At 49.6% G+C, this 22,512-nt stretch overlaps 1 protein-coding gene across 2 annotated transcripts in view; it reads left to right on the top strand.

Annotated features, from left to right (window-relative positions):
• The window catches only part of CAMK1G (calcium/calmodulin dependent protein kinase IG), a 32,797-nt gene that overhangs the window by 9,365 nt on the left and 920 nt on the right, over nt 1-22,512 (top strand). For both annotated transcript variants that reach the window (XM_018060785.1, XM_018060784.1), the window contains exons 2-12: nt 815-935; nt 6,779-6,907; nt 9,910-9,984; nt 12,501-12,639; nt 13,283-13,406; nt 16,325-16,400; nt 17,997-18,109; nt 18,861-18,939; nt 20,807-20,894; nt 21,126-21,544; nt 22,316-22,443. In XM_018060785.1, coding sequence (XP_017916274.1) covers nt 844-935; nt 6,779-6,907; nt 9,910-9,984; nt 12,501-12,639; nt 13,283-13,406; nt 16,325-16,400; nt 17,997-18,109; nt 18,861-18,939; nt 20,807-20,894; nt 21,126-21,544; nt 22,316-22,406 — 1,425 coding nt within the window. In that variant the 5' untranslated portion in view covers nt 815-843 and the 3' untranslated portion in view covers nt 22,407-22,443. The remainder of the gene's footprint in view (nt 1-814; nt 936-6,778; nt 6,908-9,909; nt 9,985-12,500; nt 12,640-13,282; nt 13,407-16,324; nt 16,401-17,996; nt 18,110-18,860; nt 18,940-20,806; nt 20,895-21,125; nt 21,545-22,315; nt 22,444-22,512) is intronic.

The raw sequence follows: 22,512 nt of genomic DNA, 5'->3' as shown, positions 1-22,512 counted from the left end.
CACATTTCAATTCAGAGTTTAATGAGGAACTATTTTTACAGCACTGTGCTAAATGCTGTGGGAGGTGCAGAGGAAACACGATGCTCATTCACCTACTATTCATTCATTGAACTCAGAACAGTAGGAGAGAAGTTAAGAACAGTAATGACTGGAGGAGGCAGCCAAGCTGTGATAATAGAGAGAAGTCCGGCTGACTCGGTAGGCTGAATCAATAAAAAAAACTTTGGGTTGTCATTTCCTTCTCCAGGGAATCTTCCCCACCTAAGGATCAAACCTGGGTCTCCAGCGTTGCAGGCAGATTCTTTACTGTCTGAGCCACCAGGGAAGCTCTAGTTGTATCATAAACAGTTCAGATCCCTTCAAAGGTGGATACTGCTGCTAAGTCGCTTCAGTCGTGTCCGACTCTGTGCGACCCCATAGACGGCAGCCCACCAGGCTCCCCCATCCCTGGGATTCTCTAGGCTAGAATACTGGAGTGGGTTGCCATTTCCTTCTCCAAAGGTGGATAGTCCCATGTTAATCTACTTGTAAATGTGTTATTGTCCTTAAAGACATTTGTACAAGGGGGAGTTTCCATCATGAGAGTCTAAACCCTGTGACCGCGGGGCAAGCTCAGTGGGCACGTAGTGGACTGTCAATAAAATCTGTTATGGTAATGTAACCTATTTTTGCCAGTTATCCAGATTTTGCTCCCCGTCCTTACTCCTAGTTGTTACGTGAAGGATGTGAGTATTATAGATCCTTTCTCCAACTTGTTCTCATCCTATTGGACAAAGTAGCTGATCAGATCCTTTCTTCCCTTCCGCAAACCAAGCATCCCCAGAAGCTTCAACTCTGGAGGCGATGGGTAGAAAGGAAGAGGATGACTGCAGTTCCTGGAAGAAACAGACCACCAACATCCGGAAAACTTTCATCTTCATGGAAGTGCTGGGATCGTGAGTCCAGGGGCCGAGGCTGGGGCGGCAGGGCTGCCTGCGGGTGGTGGGGGGGTGGGCGGGCGGGTGAATTGGAGACAGCCGTCCTGGGCCAGCAGCAGATGATACACCATCTCAACAGGTCGCAGGAGCAGAGTAGGGGCTTTGAGGGGTAGTTCAGGGAAAGGTGCCTTGGGGTGATACAGAGGTCAGTTCAGCCCTTTCCCCAAGGTTCTGCCTTCTTACCCCCCGAGACCCCACCCTGCTTCCAGATCCATCACAATTTGTGAGTCCTGCCCTGGTTGCAGGGAAGAGGAGTTCTGGAGCACTTCCGGGGATCCAGTGACCTGAACCTTCCTGGGCCTCCTCACCTGCCTTCCTCATTCCACTCCCCCCACAGTAAACAGGGCAAACCCACTGTCTGCTGTCTACAGAAGGTGGTGCTTCTGAGGCTACAAAGCCAATGGGTTACACACACCTGAATTGCCTCCCACCATCACCATCCTCTGGGGCTTCCCTGGTAGCCCGGCAGGTAAAGAATCGGCCTGCAATGAAGCAGACCCCAGTTCGATTCCTGGGTCAGGAAAATTCCCCCGGAGAAGGGATAGGCTGCCCACTCCAGTATTCTTGGACTTTCCTGGTGGCTCAGACAGTAAAGAATCCGTCTGCGGGGTTCGATTCCTGGATTGGGAAGATCCCCTGGAGGAGGGCATGGCAGCCCACTCCAGGATTCTTGCCTGGAGAATCCCATGGACAGAGGAGCCTGGTGGGCTGCAGTCCATGGGGTGGCAGAGAGTCGGACATGACTGAGCGCACGTGCACGACCGCCACCACCATCTTCTCGGCTCCGTATTGAAGCACCATGTTGGAAAAATAAAGTCGAGTCCTAGCCAAGCTCCTGCCCGCCTCTGGGGTGTCTGTGCCTGCCCCTGGACGGCGCTTGCATGCCTGGTGGAGCAGAGACAGCCTGCCTGGGGCTGACTCTCCACTTAATCCTGCCTCGCCTCCAGGAGGCCGCGGCCTCTGACGCAGGCTGGCAGCGGCTCTGGGCCACCGGCTCCTGTGGCTTCCAAACCCCTGCTGGTCAGCTAATTAGTCTGGGCTAATTGGGCCAGGGATGCGAGGGGCCCTTCATGGGCTGTCCACACAAGCCAGCTTTCCTTTGAGCCAACTCTGGCTAAGTTTAGCTCCCTCCGCCTGGCTAGGAGGCAGGGACCTCAGGCAGTGATGCTGCCCACACAGTCTCTGAAACCAGAGAGGAGCTGGCTCGACCCTGAGAGGAGGCCTCTGGGCCCTCCCACCCCAGGCAGGGGTGGCACTCAGCACACAGGAGGGTCTCAGTGGCCACCCCAGGCATCAGAGCATCTGCTCTCCATGAAGGGCCTTTGTCAAGACAGGGGTGCTTAGCTGGGGCATTTGGGCAGGAGAGAAAGACAGCTCATGAGTGAATCAAAAATGCTTTGCTAAGCTTCCCAAAAATCCAGAGAAAGAGGGGAAAAGAAGCCCAGGTTGATAAGAGTGTATTCACTGCCTGCTCAGACTTGTGCTTCAGGACCATCGGAGACAGAGGCGTGCCACCCTCAAGGAGCTCAGTGAAGTCTGCCGGGCAGTTTCTAAACCCCAGGGGACAGGGGAGCCACCTGGGGAGCTTATCATGCCTCTAATGTTTAACTATGAAAATGTTACGTAAAAGGGAAATAATAGTACCATGAACTCTGCTATACCTATCACCTAAATCCAATAATTGTTAACATTTCACCATATTTGCTTTACACACACACACACTTCACTGCACAATTTGTAAACAAGTTGCATATATCATGACACATCACGTCTGGATCCTTCTGTCTGCACCGCCTAAGAACAAAGGCACCTTCTATATCCACAGTATCACTGTGACAGTCAAGAGAATGAATCATTTCCTAGTTTTATTTCAATCTAGGGAATTTTTGAAAAATACAGCTTCCTGGTCTCAGAATACTAAACTGAAATTTAAAGGGGCTAGGACCCGGCGGCCAGCCGTCTATATTTTGTGTTGTTGGTGGCTCTCATGTACCCAGCCCAGCGCTAATATGAGGGGAGCAGACAGACAAGACGGGGGCAAGTCACAGCTATTGCAGCAGCTAAGGTTGAACAGAAGCTCAGGAGACACTTCTGTGGTGCTCGGGATGGGGACAGGCAGCCCCAGGCTGCAGACCCCGTGGCATTAGCCAGGTCATGTGATCTCAGAGGGGCAGCTGGGCAGCGCCAACTTCCCCTGTTCAGGAAGCGCCAGGATCTCACGATAAAGGCCTCTAGTCCTCTAGTCCTCAGCTCCACTGGAACCACCCATCAGGGGAAAATGGGCTTTTGTGAAATCTGTCCAGAATCACCCACAATTCCAGGGCCCTGGGCAGCTGTAGGGACACTTGGCAAAACTTGTCCGTTACAGAGGGTATGTCTTCGAGCGCCAGGCCTCCTTTTTTCACGGCCCAGGAGAAGATTTTTCTTCTTGGTTCCTCCCTTCCTCTTCTAGCACCCCTGCTCCCAGCAAGAGCAGAAGGCTGTTCAGAGCAGGAAACGCAAATCACGTTCTATTACGGCAAGTGCTCTTAGCACTGAGGTTCGGCCGTCTTGCCTCCTGACCCATGCAACCTTGGCCACTCAAAACTAGCTCTCTGCTCCCCAGTCTGGCAGACGGCACAATTAAGTCTTCTAATCCCTCTCCTCTGGCCCTGCTCCACAGACACACACACACACAAACATACAACATGCATAAAACAGCCTGAGCAGAAGAGCAGTAATTCCCACAACATTGCACAACCCTAGGAGATGCCACTCACTGCCAGGAAGCTCTTAGTTTGATCTCATTTTCCAAGTGGACTCAGAGAGGGTATCAGCTTTAAAATCAGGGAACCATCCTCATGTGGTTCCAAAGATACAGGCAAAAGGAGAAATCTGAAGGCAAACCTGAGAATATCACAGGTGGGAGGAATCTTTAAGGCCGTGTGGTTCGACTCTCCTTTTACAATAAGGAAAGCAAGGTCTTCCGATGAGTGGAACACAATGATAATCTCAGTCCAAACTTCCTATCCATTCACCCATCCAACCTCCCTCCCTCCATCCATCCATCACACAAACACATGAGCATTTTCCACCCAGAACCAGGCATAGGACCCCCAGTGTCCCTCCCTCCACACCCATCTCCCCTGTTCTCTGCCTCATCCATCACAAAGGGGCTGGACCACCCTCCAGCGGCCCCACCCTGCCCTGCTGTTCTGCACTTCCAGGCTTTTTAATCCTGCTTCTTCCTCACCCCCACCTGAAACATCACTTCCAACTTGTTTTTGCCCTGGGCTAAGCCTCACTGATCCCTTGAAACTGAGTTCAGCATGTTCTTAAGTCAGAGGGCCACGAATGATGTGATTCTTAGCCGACCCAAAAGGTCACTTTGTACACATTAGGGGGGAAAAAGGCCCTATTCTCTAGCTTGCGGTCCAGAGTAAAAATGTTATCGTAATTATTGCATTGAAAGATACAGTGGCTCTGAGGCGACAGCCTCTGCTGGGGCTGCGCAGTGTGTGACCCACCCTCCCAAGCACAACCAAGGCCCTGTCTTAAGTGTCTGTTTCCTGTGGGGTCATAGCACTTCCTGTGGGTCTGTCTGTGCCTTGTTTCTCACACCAGATTCTAAGGCAGACCAGTGCTAATCCCAGGGCCTGACAGAGAGGTTCTGTCAGCTCAACCAGCGTTCATGGAAAGCCTAACAGCATTTTTCAAAGTGAATGCTAATTGCTCGTTTGTCTGGGCTCTTCACTAATTTACAGGCTGCTTAAGAGCAGAATAAAAACTTTCCTTTTCATCTCTAGTGTCTAAGACTCAGTAGGTGCTCAATAAATCTTGATTGGAGGGATGGGTGAATGAATGAATGAACAGAGCAAGCTCTGAAGGCTCTAATTAACTCGGTTCCAAGTGCAGCTGGGGGAAACAGGAAACAGACACAGGAAACACCCAGCTCTCTCTAGTGCAGATTCTGGACGTCCTTGCGGAAGCTGGGCTGCCACTGGGCCTCCACGCTAGAACCCCCAGATGGCAGGCAGAGGATGGCTCAGCTATTTCCTCACCTAAACTCTCTCCTCTCGTTACTAACCTGCGTTCTCCCTAAAATAGTACTTAGAACGATAATAGTATTTCACACGCATAGTTAACTAGATGTCAGGTACACATTTATGCACTTTACACCTACTAACTCACATACTCTTCTCAACATCCCTATGAATCAGATACTATTGACATTCTCATTTTTCGGATGAAGAAACTGGGTATATGACTTGTTACCCCAAATCTGAGGTTCTAACATCAGGCTCCAGCATCCGCTGTTCACTAAATGTTGCTATGGCCTTGTCTTTAGAGGACTGCCCCCCACACTGCCCTTAAACCAAGAAGCCTGCAATTTGGAATCCTACCCTGTGTTCTCACTGGGTTCCAGCCTCTCCATCTTCAGACAGCCTGCCCAGAGCAGCTGGGCTCTGTTTTTTGTTCTCACAGATACTACCGAACGAGCAGATGCTCAGCCCCCTTGCCGCTGATGGTTGGATCACAGTAGTCATCAGCGTCTAAAGCTGATAGAGGAGTCTTTTCTCTCTCATGTTAGAGCCCCATCTCTCAGTGCTACTTCTAACTGCCAACAACCATGTTGAAAGTGAAAGTCACTCAGTCGTGTCTGACTCTTTGCGACCCCATGGACTATACAGTCCGTGGAATTCTCCAGGCCAGAATACTGGAGTAGGTAGCTTTTTCCTTCCCCAGGCCATCTTCCCAACCCAGGGAGTGAACCCAGGTCTCCCACATTGCAGGTGAATTTCTCTATCTATTGAGCCACAAGGGAAGCCCAAGAATACTGGAATGGGTAGGCTATCCCTTCTCCAGTGGACAATCCTGACCCAGGAATTGAACCGGAGTCTCCTACACTGCAGGCAGATTCTTTCAGTTCAGTTCAGTCGCTTAGCCGTGTCCAACTCTTTGCGACCCCATGAACTGCAGCATACCAGGCCTCCCTGTCCATCACCAACTCCCGGAGTTTACCCAAACTCATGTCTACTGGGTCGGTGATACCTCTCATCTTCTGTTGTCCCCTTCTCCTCTTGCCCTCAGTCTTTCCTAGCATCAGGGTTTTTTCAGATGAATCAGTTCTTCACATTAGGTGGCCAAAGTATTGGACTTTCAGCTTCAGCATCAGTCCTTCCAATGAATATTCAGGACTAATTATTCCTATCAAGGAAGCCCACACCATGTTGGGAGAAGACAAGTAAACTGACTCTGTAGCGACCTCTCTCTCTCTCTTTTTTTCATCAAGTTTTCTCAGAATATACAGTTGTAGCACTTGTTCATGCATCTTCACCAGCAGCTGGAATGTCTCCACCATTGGTGTTTCTGGTGTAAATTACTTGAGCTCTGTGCTTTGAAAGCAGCTTAGTGAGTCGTTTACTAAGGAGCTTCTGAAGAGCTGCCCTGACTGGGGAACCACAAAGCTTCCGCAGCTGGGGTTGTAAGCGTATAGTTGGGCACTTCTTTACAGAATTTGCCTCTCTAAGATCAGCAGTGGCCTCTCCTTAATAGGTTTGCCAAGAGGAGAAGTTTGCAGACTTAAAGCAGAGTTTCTGAGAATCATTTCCAAATCATGGAACTAGCCAAGAGCAACCAGCGCTCTAGCCCCTGAGTCAAAGAATATGCTATCATGTCAGATAGGATCTGCCATGGTGCCCATGATGACAATGAAACAAACTACCAGCCACACCTTCTTTCACCTGCCCTTTGCTTTTGTCTCCAGCAATGTTCCCTGGGCTGCCAGTTCTAATGTTTATCTCTTGGTATTTTCTACTCAGAGGAGCTTTCTCAGAAGTTTTCCTGGTGAAGCAAAGGGTAACTGGGAAGCTCTTTGCCCTGAAGTGCATCAAAAAGTCACCTGCCTTCCGGGACAGCAGCCTGGAGAATGAGATCGCTGTGCTGAAAAAGTGAGTGGGTCTTAGTGTTGGTCAAGGGCAACCAGGGGATCACAACCTTTCCTTCACAAATTACCTTTGAGAGAGACTGAGGTGGGATTTCCACCCGCATAGGTATTAACTCCCTTTGCTCAAGCTGATGAGTCAGTTTGATCCATCAGCTATATTAGCCAGACAGTTGTCTTGGCTGATTTTTTTTTCCATCAAATCAACTAGTGATCAGCTGAGAGCAGAGCTGGTTTGCACACATAGACCACAAAGTAATTAGCTCAAAGGACCAAAAATCAGCTGTAAGTCAACACCAGGAAGAAGTAACAATTAAGGAAGTAGTACAAGATTTGGAAATGAGCCTCGATTTCTTCTAACGCAGATGTAGGTTCAGTGTTCCAACTATCACGATGGAGAGAGCACTAACAAATCATCAAATGTTTACAACGGGACTCAAACCAAACCCCTATGGAACTCCTACAGTAATCCAAAAGTGCTTAGGCATCAGGACCACAAAGATGAAGTTGAAAAACTCTTATCCTCAGGAACTCATATCTTTGTTAGCAGAGACAGAAGCGCCCATAACAAATGCCAGTCCCATTGGTTGTGAGCCACACTAGCAAAAGGCAAAGTGTGGAAGAGACTCTTGCCTGGCCAATCCCATGGACGGAGGAGCCTGGTAGGCTGCAGTCCAGGGGGTCGCTAAGAGTCGGACAGGACTGAGCGACTTCACTTTGACTTTTCACTTTCATGCACTGGAGAAGGAAATGGCAACCCACTCCAGTGTTCTTGCCTGGAGAATCCCAGGGACGGAGGAGCCTGGTGGGCTGCCGTCTATGGGGTCACACAGAGTTGGACACGACTGAAGCAACTTAGCAGCAGCAGCAGCAGCAGAGACAGAGATTCGTGTTGCCTGTATGTGTGTCTTCGTGAGTATGAATTTTAGGTACATTTTCAAAGACGACAGACCTTGATGGGTGAGTAGAATTTTATAGAGGCAGGAAGGGCAGTGCAGAAAGAGAAGTCAGGTCAAGTGTAGCATAAATATTAACATAGGATCATGGAAGGGCAAGGGACATTAGGGAAGAGTTAGAATTGGAAGCCCGTGAACTGAGAGTGGGTGCCATCAAGGGACTGGAGATGAAGCCATGGTGAAGAGGACCTCATAATAAAGGGTGCTGGATGCCATGAGAAAGAACATTGGCTTTATTCTATCAGCAGAGAGAAGTCATCTAGGGGTTTTAAGGCAAAATTTCCATGGTCGGTTTATATTTTAGAGCCATCCCTCTTAAGCATGGTGGTGGATGGATTGGAGGGTGCCAGCCTAGAGGGCAGAAGACCAACTGCCAAACTTTCTCAATCACTGAGGCAATGGATGAGGACCAGAGGTGGCGGCAAGATCACATGGTGGCAAGAAGACTGAGTCCCAGAGATATTTCAGAGAGAGAGGTGGTTGGGGCTGGCTGGAAGGAGAATAAAAGAAAAAAAGCATTAAAGAGACCCTGAGATAGAGCTGTTCTGTGGTCAAATCATTCATTGCTTAGGACAGCAAATGAAAAGGATGTGTAGGCTGAGACGAAATAGCAGTGGGTTGCAGTATATTGAATATAAATATCCACCTGCCTCTATACATATTGAATAAATATATCCAGCTATCTCTACATAGAAGTGTCTGGTAGAAGTCTTGGTCTGGGCTCCAGAGAGATTAGGGTAGAGAGAGAGACTATAGGCTCACTGGTCCTTCTTATCATTACATTGTATCACCAGTCCCTAACAGCATAGATACTCAATAAATATTTGTTCAGTGAGTAAATCATCGATAAATTACTGTTAGCATCATCAGCTTATAAATGTAGATGAATCCATCACATAGTCACTGCATGGAGCCTGTATTTTTTTTTCAATATCTTCAAGATACTAGCTACTCTTGATGATGTGTTTGTTATTCCCCAAGCCCTGTACTAAGCATTTTACATGTCTTATCACTTTTCATCCTGATATAATTCTATGGAAGAGATATACTTTATAGACAAGGAAAGCAAGGTTTGAAAGATTTGAGTAAACCAGCCAAGATTAGCCAAGTAGCAAATGGACCTGAACTCAGGTCCAATTGTCTCCAAGCTGAAGTTAATCCTTGTACTGCACAGCCCTGGGTAAAACTACCTCTCCCCCTAGGTAGAGACTTTCCTCCTGGAAGGGCATGCACAGAATTGCTGCTTGCAAACCAACCCCTCAGCTAACATGATTATTCTGCTTGACTCAGCCTCTGAGTAATCCCAGACAGAGGTAGTCTGGGGCAGAGGTTCTTGGCCTAGGTGCTACTGACATTTTAGACCAGTTAATTCCTTGTTGTGTTGAGGGCTCTCCTAAGCATTGCAGGGTGCTTAGCAACATTCCTGTCTCTACCTACTGAATGCCAGGAACACATCCCCCATCCCCAATTGTGACAAAGAAAAACATCAGTAAATATTGTCAAAGATCCCCTGAGGGACAAAAGAGCCCCTGCTTGAGAATCACAAAATGAGCATCTGTTTTTCTCACAATATCCTGGAACAATCATCTTGCAAAGCTTCCTCCTAGGTTATCCATGAGGAGGCTTAGCTAACCTACATCCCAGCTGTTGAGGGATCACACATGATGGGATGTTTCTGAAGGAGACCTGGAGCCCCGTTTTGTAGAATAAACTAATGATGACAGATCCCTCAGCTTCCCTCAGTTCTTTTAGCTTTCTCTCTTGGTAAAGTTTAAAGAGATTCCTGGAGTAACAGTGAGGTATTTGTTCCTTGAAGTCAGGAGGATCAGTTACCCAACTCAAAAATACGAATTGAATACCATGCTGGGAATCTTTTCTCTGGAATTTCTTTGTGACTGCCTACTTATCAGGAAGGAGTCACAAGGATCCTATCTTCCTAAACATTGTCATCAAGTCTCTGAAAGAAGTCAAAGTCCATCTAGGCTAGATCTGCATTCTGTGTCTGGACCATGTGAACCATAGGTCGTTCACGGTGACCCTTTCTCTTCCTTAGGATCAAGCACGAGAACATTGTGACCTTGGAGGACATCTATGAGAGCACCACTCACTACTACCTGGTCATGCAGCTGTAAGTACATGGCGACCCTCTTCCCTCACACATGTCTGGTGGGGCCTTGAAGGCCTAGAAGAGGTTTGTTGGTGGTAAGAGAAGGATGGTGATTAAAAGACAAACCAAGAATTAGTTCAAGAGGCTTTGACGTGCCAAGAGTTCTTTCTGGTTGTAGATGTGTTCTGAGTGGACCGAGGGTTAAAACTAGGGCTGATAATTGAGTTGGTATGTACCGGTGTAGACTTACCACTTGTTGAAATACCAGTCTGTAAATGGCTGTAGCCCTAACTTGTCCATCTTCCCTGCTTCCCTATGCCTCTCAGACTTTCTGGACCGCCTCACAACCCTACAATTGAAAGGGTAGTGCCCAGCATAGCAGGAGACCTCCAGAACCTTCCTCTGGCACCGAGGCTTGAGTCCATTTTGACCCATCAGTCCATGTTCTCTAAAGAAAATGAAGTGAAAGTGTTAATCACTCAGTTGTATCTGACTCTTTGCGACCCCATGGACTGTGGCCCACCTGGCTCCTCTGTCCATGGGATTCCCCAGGCAAGGATACTGGAGTGGGTAACCTTTCCCTTCTCCAGGGGAATCTTCCCAATGCAGGGGTCAAGCCTGAGTCTCCTGCATTGAAGACTAATTCTTCACCATCTGAGCCACTGGGGAAGCCCCCCATGTTCTCTAAACTGGGTATTAAATATTTTAGCATCCCTCCAGGGTAAAATTACTGTGGAGGTAGAAGCCATAGATAGATAGATAGCAATTCAATAGGAAGAATGACTTTTGCAAAAGAGAGCTGCCCAGTGTTAAAAATAGGCTGAGACCGTGCTGCATGTGTCCGTGTGTCGGACAGAAATGGTGCCACATTACAAAGGTGTCCAAGTGATGGTAACATCCAGATAAGAGCTATGCCTGAGAGTGACTGCTGTAGGGCTGGTCAGTGCCCCTGAGGGCTCATCCTTAGGCTCAGAGATGCTTCTGTGTATAAGGTACACACACACACACACACACTCACACACACACATACGCTAACCCTGCAATGTCAGCAAAGGTAGACACAGTCTTTTTGACTGATAGGCTGATTCCCCAGGAGTTTTATTGAGTCTACTCAGGCTGTTAACTCTTGGACTCACGTGAGGCCCAGTGACTAGTGGTAGCAAGCAGCCAAGGGAGTGAGCTTAGAGGGACCCAGAGCAGCACTGTCAAGTGAGCAGGGATCACATGGCATCTTAATGAGACCAAGTCAACAGAATTAGCACACAGTCACCCAGGTGGGGGGGTGGGCAGGTTTAGATGTCACCAAAGTACTGTCGAGGGCTTCCCAGGTGGCTCAAGTGCTAAAGCGTCTGTCTGCCAATGCAGGAGACGCAGGTTCAATCCCTGGGGTCCAGATGATCCCCTGGAGGAGGAACTGACAACCCACTCCAGTATTTTTGCGGGAAAAATCCCTTAGACAGAGGAGCCTAGCAGGCTAGAGGGTAAAGAGTCAGACGTGATCAAGCACGCACGGATGCCCAAAGTACTGCCAAGGCTTCTAGAGCACCAGCTCTAGGACCCAGGCTGCTGTAAGTCAGGAATCCACAGTCATGGACAAAGAGTATCTTTCTCATGAGCCTCCAGCTCCCACAACAGAGCCCAGAGCTTCAGGAAGAGACAGAAGGAACAGGACGGTGTGCGTTTTGATTACAGAAATCTCTGCCCCCTTTTTGCAGCATGGTGCTGTCGTGTGTGGATATCCACAAGCAATGTCACTTGCAGAAACTGCAGGGAGTCAAGTTCCATCATAATACATAGAAATATTAAGACGATGACAAAAAATAAAACAATCTGTCTTAGGAGGGAGGGAGTTCTGTGCCACTGATGTGTTTCAGTACTGACAGAAAACTTGGTAAAAGTAGTTTAGAGAACATCAAGGCGTGAGGGTTGGACTTGATCTTAAAGCTCCTGTGAACCCTCAGATACTGTACCACGTGAGCCCAAAAACACTACTATGACTCCACCTCATCATTTCAGCTTTAGGTAACTCAGTTCTCCGAAATGAGGAAAGAAATCCTGGCAGAAGCCCAGTGAGCCTCATCTGGACTTCCTTCTCTTTCCTACTTTGTCTGATTTCAGCGTCACTTCTCCCTTTTGTCACGGCTCCCTGCGTCCCAGGCCAGGAAAGAAGGCAGCTGTGAAATATGTCCACAGGAAGCAATGATTGGAATATAGTTGATTTACAACGTAGTATTAGTTGAAAACTGACTCCTTGCGAAACCCTGAACAGCGGTATTTTGCATTTAAAAAAAGAGTTTCCAGAGAGAGGTCAATGGTTGGCCAAAAGAAATGACTCCCTAATGATAGCACTCCAGGTACTCAAAAGGATGTATCCTGAGACTGGAATAGTTCCCCCAGCACCGCTTGAACAATGGTGGGTGGAAACATGCCTACTCCATCAGAGGGCTCTATGTCCCCAGAGCTCCAGAACAAAGGCGTTCACATCCCTTTGATCTGAAATAAGGGCTGGATTCCTGCACTTGCCCCTGTGTCCACAGTGTTTCTGGTGGGGAGCTCTTTGACCGGATTCTGGAACGGGGTGTCTACACAGAGAAGGATGCCAGCCTGGTGATCCAGCAGGTGTTGTCAGCTGTGAAATACCTCCACGAGAACGGCATCGTCCACAGAGACTTAAAGGTGCCGAGACGGGGCCCTCCGGGAAACATGGAGGATTCTTTGGGAAGCTGCATGGATCGTGGGCAGTCTAAGCTCTGTAAAATGAGAGAGTTGAACCAGATGACCCCTAAGGTCCCTTTCACTCTTGGATTCTAGAACAAATCTTGCGTGACTGAACAATCATTGTTAATTTGCACCTCAGCCTTTTTCTGATTTTCACTATCCTCACCCTACGAGGTTACCAAGAAAATCCATGCTATTCCTTGAACACAGCCTTGAATACAGTATTTAATAAATACTTATTCAGAGTCAACATCGCACCAGTCATGTACCAGAGTTTAGAAAGATCAGACAAAATAAGGGTTGGTTTCCTCAAAAAATGAAACAATTTTGGGGTAGTTGGGGATGAGAAGGAAGGGTTACTACATCAATAGCTATAAAGCTAAGTAAAGTCAGGGCCAAAAGCAAAATACAAGGTGCTGAGTTATGGTAAATGAAGGTCCAGGTAGGAAGAAGATAGGAAAAATGGAGGGAAATAAGTCTGGCCTTAAAGTCAGGAGCCCAGGATACAGCTTCCTAAGAAATTAGATACGGGGGAAAGGAAATAAATGCATGTTTCAGGCAACTGTCTCCTACATTACATGATGTTTCTCTTTCCTCACAGCCTGAAAACCTCCTGTACCTCACCCCCGAGGAGAATTCTAAAATCATGATCACAGACTTTGGTCTCTCCAAGATGGAGCAGAGTGGTGTCATGTCCACTGCCTGTGGGACCCCAGGCTACGTGGGTGAGTCTGGGGATGGGGAGGCGGGGGAGGTTGACCAGTTGGCTACATTCCTCCACATGGATATTACTCACAGAAAAAGACTGCTCTGAGGAGACAGCGGGATCCTAGTACAGCAGTCACATGTGAGACTTAGGGCCACCCGATCTATCTGGTCTAAGGTTTGAGTAGCTCAGTTGGTAAAGAATCCACCTGCCATGCAGGAGACCCCAGTTCAATTCCTGGGTCAGGAAGATCTGCTGGAGAAGGGATGGGCTACCCACTCCAGTATTCTTGGGCTTCCCTGGTGGCTCAGCTGGTAAAGAATCCACCTGCAATGCGGGAGACCTAGGTTTGATCCCTGGGTTGGGAAGATCCCCTGGAGAAGGGAATGGCTACCCACTCCAGTATTCTGGCCTGGAGAATTCCATGGACTGTAATAGTCCATGGGGTCACAAACAGTCAGACACGACTCACTTTCAATCTATCTGAAACTCCTCCTCCTGCTCCCAAACCCTGCATCTTTTAAAGACATCCTACCCATGAGCCTTCCCACTGCCCTGTCTATACTCTGGCTCTCATTTTTGCAGCAAGGCTTCCTGGTTTTGTTTTTTCACCTAGAACAGGGACCGAAACAAGACCTCAAACCCAGAGATCAGTAGCAGAGGGGTTGGCCAGTAGCCCCCCTCTCTCCTTTCTCCCAGTCTGGAGGAGACCTCAGCCCCGCAACTGCTGGTATTCTGGAGGTGCAGTGTTGAGTTTGAATCTGAGGAACTTAAATATGGGCACCCAAATATACACCCAAGGACATACCCTAGGAAACTGACAGAAGTGGGGCCTCCTGCCTCATAGCTCTGTAAGCTTCCAGGGCCCCCCCAAAAGATGGCAACAGGCAGGGTACCAGGAGAGAGCATTCCTGGGCTCTCAGAAGGAGAAAGCCAAAGCTCAGAGCATCCACATCTGCTCCTTCTCTCTTGGCCACTCATCACCTGGTTGGGGCTGGAAGTGGGAAGTACAACCCTGACTCAAGACAGGGAATCTCCTCTCTCCCCAGAAGAGAGGTTGGTTACTTACCAACTGCTGGGGTCTAGCCCCGGTGGATCCAGGGTGATTCGAAGGGGAGACAGATAGGCAAAGAAAACTTATTTATTTATTAATATAGAAATATAAGATTAGATTAGGAAGAAATAGTACAGTAGGAAATTTAGGTGGAGAAAAAGAGGCTGAATAACTTGGTTTATGGGGAAAACCGATAAAACCTCAAGACAAGAGGTTTGCACCATCTACGTTAGGCCACCGGCGCCCACTTGAATATCGAAGGGTGCCCCGCCTTGGTCTCCCTTTTGCGTGGATCTTAGCAGCCAGGGCAAGTAAGTAGACTTGGTGAGCCTCCCCGCTTCAGAAGGGAATTCAGCCGAAAAAGGGGAGAAAAGAAAGACATGGGGAAGCCCAGCATCGGTGCAAGACGCCAAAGACTCCACTTTCAAAATCAGCTTATATACCCCAAGTTGTACATAAAGAAATAATGGAATATGCAGAGTTATGCAGGGGCAACAGTCCTGACCCTCACTGAGACTAGACTTTCTTTTTGCATACTCTCCTGTATACAAAAGGTCTCAGGTGGTTTACATTATCTTCTGGCCCAGAGGCCTGTTAACATTTTTATGGCTCTCTTCCTGGATAATTGTCTATCAACCAGAAAACTCCTTTTCCCTAGAAGGGTTTTTTCTTTACTCTGCATCACCCTCAAAGTACTAAATAAAGTTACATTCCTGTAGAACAAAGGTGCAGTGGGTTATAACAAAGAAAGTACTTAACTCAAAGATCTAATGTTGCTAATACCAGGTCTACTATCTGTTTTTCTATATACCAACTATATCTAAAAATAAAGGATATGAAAATTTGGCAGCAAGTATTGGCTCAACAAATGAAACCTTTAATCAGTCCTATTCTAATGATTTTGACTCCTCGGAAGCCCCTACATTCCTAGGATGTTTTAAGCTTCCTGTGCCTCCCGCAGTCAGGAGGCCTCAAACAACCACATGCGCAGCTGCAGGCAGGCTAGAAAGCCATCAGAGGTGTTTTGGGATTGAAACACCCTTTCAAATGCAGAAGACTAAAGCTCTGAGTTGACTTTTTCCAGAGTGTCAGAAGAGTGGAAAAGCAGAGTACAAAGGCCAGCAGACTTTGGTTCTTTGGGGTACATGCTCAGGAAATACCAGGGGGAGAACCTGAGATCTGACTCACCTTGCCCATCAGATCTCTGCCACATGACCTTGTCACGGGTGGGATTCCTCACGCTGGCTCCCGGCAACCAACAGGTTTTGAGTCCACTGGATACAAATCCCTTGTATCTGGGATAAATACCAAAGGCAGCTCACTACTGCCCCAGAGCTGCCAGTCAGAGGAAGACATGGCCCATTTCCTTATGGAGCTCCTGGGCTGATGGGGAAGAGTAAGGCCTGCCCTCAGGAGGTAACAGAGACTGATGGGACAGTTCCTACCTGCCCACTGGAAGTTCCTCATTTAATGGAACCTCTGTTTTCAGGGAGATCCCGATCTCGTGAGAGGAAAAAGTCCTTACCTTGCAGATTTCCCTGTCTAAGGATCCCTGCCCTGGGGGTCTCCCATCTGAGTGGAAAGCTACAGACCCTGCCTCCGGAGTACTCAGCCTAAAGGAGGAAACCGAGCCCTGGAGATCCCCAGTCTGATGGAGGAGCCATGGGCCCTGGCATGGGACCTCCCAGTGTATTGGATAAAGATTTAGCCTTCTGGAAGAGACACTGTCTGTGTTGTAGGAGAATGTTTAGCCTTAAACATCAACACCATCCCAGGTGCCTCCCTAATCCTCTTCTCTAAGCCTCTTGCTGACGTTTGATGCGCATCCTTCACCCCCTGCTCTTGCTCCTGCTCAGCCTGACTCTTCCTTTGGTTTACTGCAGCTCCAGAAGTGCTGGCCCAGAAACCCTACAGCAAGGCTGTGGATTGCTGGTCCATCGGTGTCATCACTTACATATTGTAAGTAGAGCTGGCATTGGCTCAGCTCCTGAGGAGTCTCAGCGCCTGCTCATCTTTTCTTCTCTCCTCCCATCTCAGCACCTCAAGCAGCATCCACCTCCAAAGCATGTGCATGTCCATGTGCATTCACATACACACACACACACACACACACACACACACACACACACACACACTCATGCACACAGCTCCAGAAGATCTTGTCCTGATCGCCACCCGGTTATAAAAACAGAGTTCAGCGTGAACCCACTGTGCAGCCACATGGCATTCCCGCTGTCTGCATCCCACCCCCGTTTACTGTGTATAAATGTACTGAGTCCTACCCTATGGAATGAGCAGTTAAAGAGGGAGGAGACATCCTAAACTTAGAAGCCAAAGGGGCACAATGTCCACGTCTTAGATTTCTCTCCTGGTAACGTCAGCCCAAGGCAAAATGATGGCCTGGATGAACTTGGTCACGGTTCCTCTCCTCACCTTCTCAGGCTCTCCTTTCCAAATCTGCTCACCACCCCCTGCCCAGCATCCCTTCTCACTGATAGCAAACTTTGCTCTTGGAAAATAACCTGAAATTAATCATTTCCTCCTCAGTATGGATGCATTTCTCTATTTCCTCAATGTATGTTGAATAACTCTTCTCTTCAATGACCTTCTCAACAAATTGTCATTGGCTGTCTCCTCTGTGCCAATCAGCGGTTTAGGTTCTAAAGAATGAAGAACAAAACAGCCTAAAAAGAATCCCTCGGAAAGTTACATTCAAGTAGACATTTCTACCATCCTTCTTAAAGATAGTTTATACGTCATCTAAAGAGTCAGGGTTCCAAAAAAAAAAAAAAGAGTCAGGGTTCCCTGGTGGCTCAGATGATAAAGACTCTGCCTTCAATGCAGGAGACTTGGGATCTATCCCTGGGTTGGGAAGGTCCCCTGGAGAAGGGAATGGCAACCCACTCCAGTATTCTTGCCTGGAGAATCCCATGGACAGAGGAGCCTGCTGGACAACAGTCCCTGGGATCAAAAAGAGTTGGACATGACTGAGCAACTAACACTTTCACTTTTGAAGAGTCATGGGGGCTTCCCCAGTGACTCAGTGGTAAAGAATACCCCTGTAATGTAGGACCACAGGAGATATAGGCTCAATCCCTGGGTCAGGAAGATTCCTTGGAGGAGGACATGGCAATCCACTCCAGTATTCCTGGGTGGAGAATCCCATGGACAGAGGAGCCTGGTGGGTTCCAGTTGATAGGGTTCCAAAGAGTCCCACACAACTGAAGTGACTTTGCACACATGCAAAGAGTCAGGGGAAGGGAGAAAGTGAGGGTCTGGGGAATATCATGTACAAAGGGCTACCTGTTCCAAACTTTGGTTCCTAAATAAACATCTGACGGAAGCTGCATCATTCCTGCATCAGCTGGACATGACTGAAGCAGCTTAGCACATGCATGCATCATTCGTGAATCAGGGGCAGACCCATGTACTGGTCACACTGCTGATTGGGGACTCTTGTTTCCTGCCGGTGTATACAGTGGAGGCTGGGCAGAGGGGAGCAGCTGGCCCAGGACAGGGTCCTTCAGCAGCATATACCTTGCTGTTCCACTGCAGGCTGTGTGGGTATCCCCCCTTCTATGAAGAAACTGAGTCTAAGCTGTTTGAGAAGATCAAGGAAGGCTACTATGAGTTTGAATCTCCGTTCTGGGATGACATTTCTGAGTCAGGTAAGACCAGTCTGAGGGAAAGACAAAATAACAGGCTCAAGGCAGAGGCTGCCAAGAAAAGAGAGCTTAACAAAGGATGACAGCCCTGGCTCTTAACGGTCCCGGGGGAATCTGACAGAACAGGCTGCCAAGGAAAGTGGAGAAATCTTCATCTGGTTCAAAGGCCAAATAAATGATTCGCATCTAAGGTTCCTGCTTTTGTTTTCCTGGAGGCAGAACCGTGGGATGCCTGGAAAAGCAGGGAGGTACTTCAGACGAGGGGCCAGGAGGGCAGAACAAGCCCAGGGGCATGTTCCAGGCAGGAGGAGCAAAACCAAGGCCGAGTTTTGCCTTTCACCTGTCCAGCTGAGAGCCTGCAAGGTCTGTGTCAGTGACGGCCATCAGTGTTTGTCCTTGGGTCCATTTAAGTGGGGACCAGAGCTAAGCCAGCATTCACGCGTGTGCCCATGTGCGGTGCTGGCCCCCGACTGGTGCGGGCGGGCACCCGCGCGGCGTCAGGCACATGGATGCCTCGTGACCAGAGATGTATCTGCAGTGCTGTGTGGTGACACAGCTGTGTGGAGCCACTCTGGGGGTTTCAGGTGGGTTGTTGCTCGGTGGTTTGGATTCTTTTTCTCTTTCAAGACTCTTAAAATTGCCTCTTTGGAAGATGAGCTAAACATGCCTTCTGTGCCACCCACCAGCCTGGCGGTGACTCTCCCTCAGTCATGAGATCTGGTCCTTAGCTGTTGTCTCTGGTTGCTCCCCACAGCCAAGGATTTTATTTGCCACTTGCTGGAGAAGGACCCGAATGAGCGGTACACCTGCGAGAAGGCCTTGAGGCACCCCTGGTGAGTGAGGCGCGGGTAGGCTCTAGACCCTCGCTGCTGCTCCCCAGACACCACACTGATTTTTTTACAATGCATTTCCCTGGAGTCTGCTTGCCCTGAGCTGTTTACTGGTATAGCACCCAAAGGGCACAGATCAGATCAAGCCAGAGATACAAACAGCATTTAATGAGGTGGATTCTGATCCAAGAGTAGCAGCTGGATCATTGAACCGGGAATCAGATGCGGCCAGATAGACAAATTTACTCTCCTTAAGAGCATCATCTTCCTCTGGGGTCAAAGCCTGTCCCATGCAAGGTGCTTTGAGAACAATCACAAAGCAACCAATTGGTAAAGCAGGTAAGGGGCTTCCCAGGTGGTGCTAGTGGAAAAGAAACTGCCTGTCAATACAGGAGATGCAAGAGATGGGGGTTCGATCCCTGAGTCAGGAAGATCCCCTGGAGGAGGGCTTGGCAACCCACGTCAGTTTTCTTGCCTGGAGAGCTCCATGGACAGAGGAACCTGGCAGGTTACAGTCCAGAGTCTCAAAGAGTCGAACACGACTGAAGCGGCCTAACACACACACACAAAGCAGGTAAAGAAAGTCTGGAAACGCTTCCTTTTTTTGTGCTACCCACCTGCTGGCAAATTTACAAGCTCCCCAGTTCCTACTTCAGTAAGCCGTGGTTTTCCCTAATCTGGCCTGGCCTGTCACCCCCAACTTCATTTGTCAGGGTTCCCAACACACCTCTATTCCAGAAAGGCCTAATGACTATCTTTCTCCTACCCTCTTCCATCCCAAGCTCTTTCCACATTTCACCTTGGGTCACACCATGTTCACCACCTCGAGGGCCCTGCCTCGGATGCACATCCTTCAGGATCCAGAGCCGTCTGTGTCCTCTGAAGCCCTGGCTCCTGCAGTCCAGACAGACCTTCCCATCTCTCTTTAACAATCACACAGCTCACCATGAGTTACTCTAGTTCATGGCGTGAAACAAGGCTTCCAACCTGCACTGTAAGCCCCCAGCAAGCAGGGCCACATCTGTTACTTCTCCGGGTCCCTTAGTACCTAGAAAATACTGTTCACAAGGCAAGTGTCTGAGGACACTTAGAGATGGACGGATAAGAGGCTCAGGGCGGAACGGGCAGACTCTGTAGGGGTGGCCGCATAGAGGAAGGCTTACCGAGAGGAGTTGGCTTCTGTGCAAAGTTTAGAGTCAGAGGATAGTAACAAGCAAATGCCCTCTGACATTGGGCCAGGGGGGAGGGATGGGGTATCAGTAAACTTTTATTTCTGTAAAATGCCAGATAGCAAATGTTTTAGGCTTTGCTGCCATATCTTCTCCATGGTAACTACTCAATCTTTCTGTCGCAGCGTAGAAGCAATAGAGCCCATAGCTGAATGAATGGGCTTGTCTGTGTCACAGTAAGACGTTACTTACAAAGGCAGGCCATGAGTAGGTTTGGTCCACAGGCTATAGGTTGCCTACTCAGCCTGAAAGCAAGTTTCTAAAGCATAGTAATACTAGTGTTAGTTGCTCAGTCATGTTCAACTTTTTGAGACCCCATAGACTGTAGCCCACCAGGCTCCTCTGTACATGGAATTCTCCAGGCAAGAATACTAGAGTGGGTAGCCATTTCCTTCTCCAGGGGGTCTTCCTGACCCAGGGATCAAACCCGGGTCTTCTGCCTTGCAGGTAGATTCTTTACCATCTGAGCCACCTAGGAAGCCCTTCTAAGCCACAGGCCCCCATGACCTGTCCAGAGGGTTCCAGCCCTTGTCCTGGGGATCTCCAGGCAGCTTACCCTGGATCTGCATGCCCAGCCCCTGCCCAACCCCTGCAGAGTCCCCATCACCACCACTAGCCAGGTGTCCCCTCCACATCCACAGGATTAACGGAAACACAGCCCTCCACCGGGACATCTACCCATCAGTCAGCCTCCAGATCCAGAAGAACTTCGCCAAGAGCAAGTGGAGGGTGAGTTGTCCTCTCCAGGAGGCGAGCAGGCTGTCTGGGCCCTGGAGGCTGGGCTGGGGCAGCTAGGGTAAGGGGGCTTTCCTTGGGGTCTCCCGGCAGACGCTGGAGCTCCCTGGACCCTTCTGGGAAGTGAGAGGTGCGCACGTTGGTTTCAAGCGTCCATGGGGCAGAGGGAAGGCTGGAGGCCCTCTGGGGTGGAGAAGGCCAGAGATGGGTCTTGTGTCTCCCCAGCAAGCCTTCAACGCAGCGGCCGTGGTCCACCACATGCGGAAGCTGCACATGAACCTGCACGGCCCAGGGGTCCGGCCAGAGGTGGAGAACAGGCCGCCCGTCCCTGCAGCCTCGAGACCCACCTCCCCGGAGATCACCATCACCGAGACACCCGCTGCCCCGGGCCCGAGCGCGGCGGCCCCCGTGCCGCCCCGGCTGCCCTGCCGGCACGGCCCCCAGCCTGTGGCCCCCGGGGGCAGGTCCCTCAACTGCCTGATCAATGGCTCCCTCCGCATCAGCAGCAGCTTGGTGCCCATGCAGCAGGGGCCCCTGGCCGTCGGGCCCTGCGGCTGCTGCTCCAGCTGCACGAACGTTGGCGCCAAAGCAAACGCCTCCTACTGCTCGGAGCCCACACTGCTCAAAAAGGCCAACAAAAAACAGTACGTATTTCCAGCCCCAGGCATAGCCCTGCTCAACCTGGGGCTGAAAGAACTCAGGGCAGTGGAGCTACAAGAAATAGACCTGGGAGCCTCTCCCACTTGGAAGCAGCTCTGTGGTGTAGAAAAGCTCTGGAAAGGGCCAAGGGGGTCAATGGAGATGTCTCCAGCCCAGTCCCCACCCCTCACCAGCTGTGTGGCCACCAACATGTCCATCTGCATCTCTGTTTCTAGTTTGCCCGTCTATAAAATGGTTTGATTGGGTCACACCTGCCCAGTCTGCCCCACAGGAAAAGTGAAAGTTTCTCAGTCGTGTCTGACTCTTTGAGACCCCATGGACGATAGCCCAATGGGTTCCTCTGTCCATGGGATTCTCCAGGCCAGAATACCAGAGTGGGTACCCATTCTCTTCTCCAGGAGAATCTTCCCATCCTAGGGATCGAACCCAGGTCTCTTGCATTGCAGGCAGATTCTTTGCCTTCTGAGCCACCAGGGAGGCCCTACAGTGTTGCTGTCAGAGTTAGTGAGGCATCAGGGACTATAAACGCCTGCAGTAAAGTGTGTATCTGTGAGTGGCGGGGGTTAGATTCCAGGGACATTGTGTTTTGGAAGGACTAGGGGGCTTGGTTATCTCATCCGTCTTCTCTGTAAAGGCTTGTACTTTCTGCACCTCACGAAGGGAGGTCTGAGTGGCTGCCACAGGCACAGAGGGCTACCCCAGCCCTACCTCCTTCCCCAAATACTCCATAGCCTGCTGCAACGTTTCCTTTCCAGGAACTTCAAATCGGAAGTCATGGTGCCAGTGAAAGCCGGCGGCAACTCCCACTGCCGGGTGGGGCAGACTGGAGTCTGTCTCATCATGTGATTCCTGGGGCTCATGTCTGTCTCACTACAATTTTCAGGTGAGGGGACTAGAGGAAGGAAGGCCTCAAGCTCAGGGGGAGAGCCCTCCGGGGAGTCTCCACAATGGA

This window comes from Capra hircus, chromosome 16 (assembly GCF_001704415.2).
Source record: "Capra hircus breed San Clemente chromosome 16, ASM170441v1, whole genome shotgun sequence".
NCBI classification, from domain to species: domain Eukaryota; kingdom Metazoa; phylum Chordata; class Mammalia; order Artiodactyla; family Bovidae; genus Capra; species Capra hircus.
Note: the sequence above shows the minus strand (reverse complement) of the source record. Positions and strands in the feature narration are given on the sequence as shown.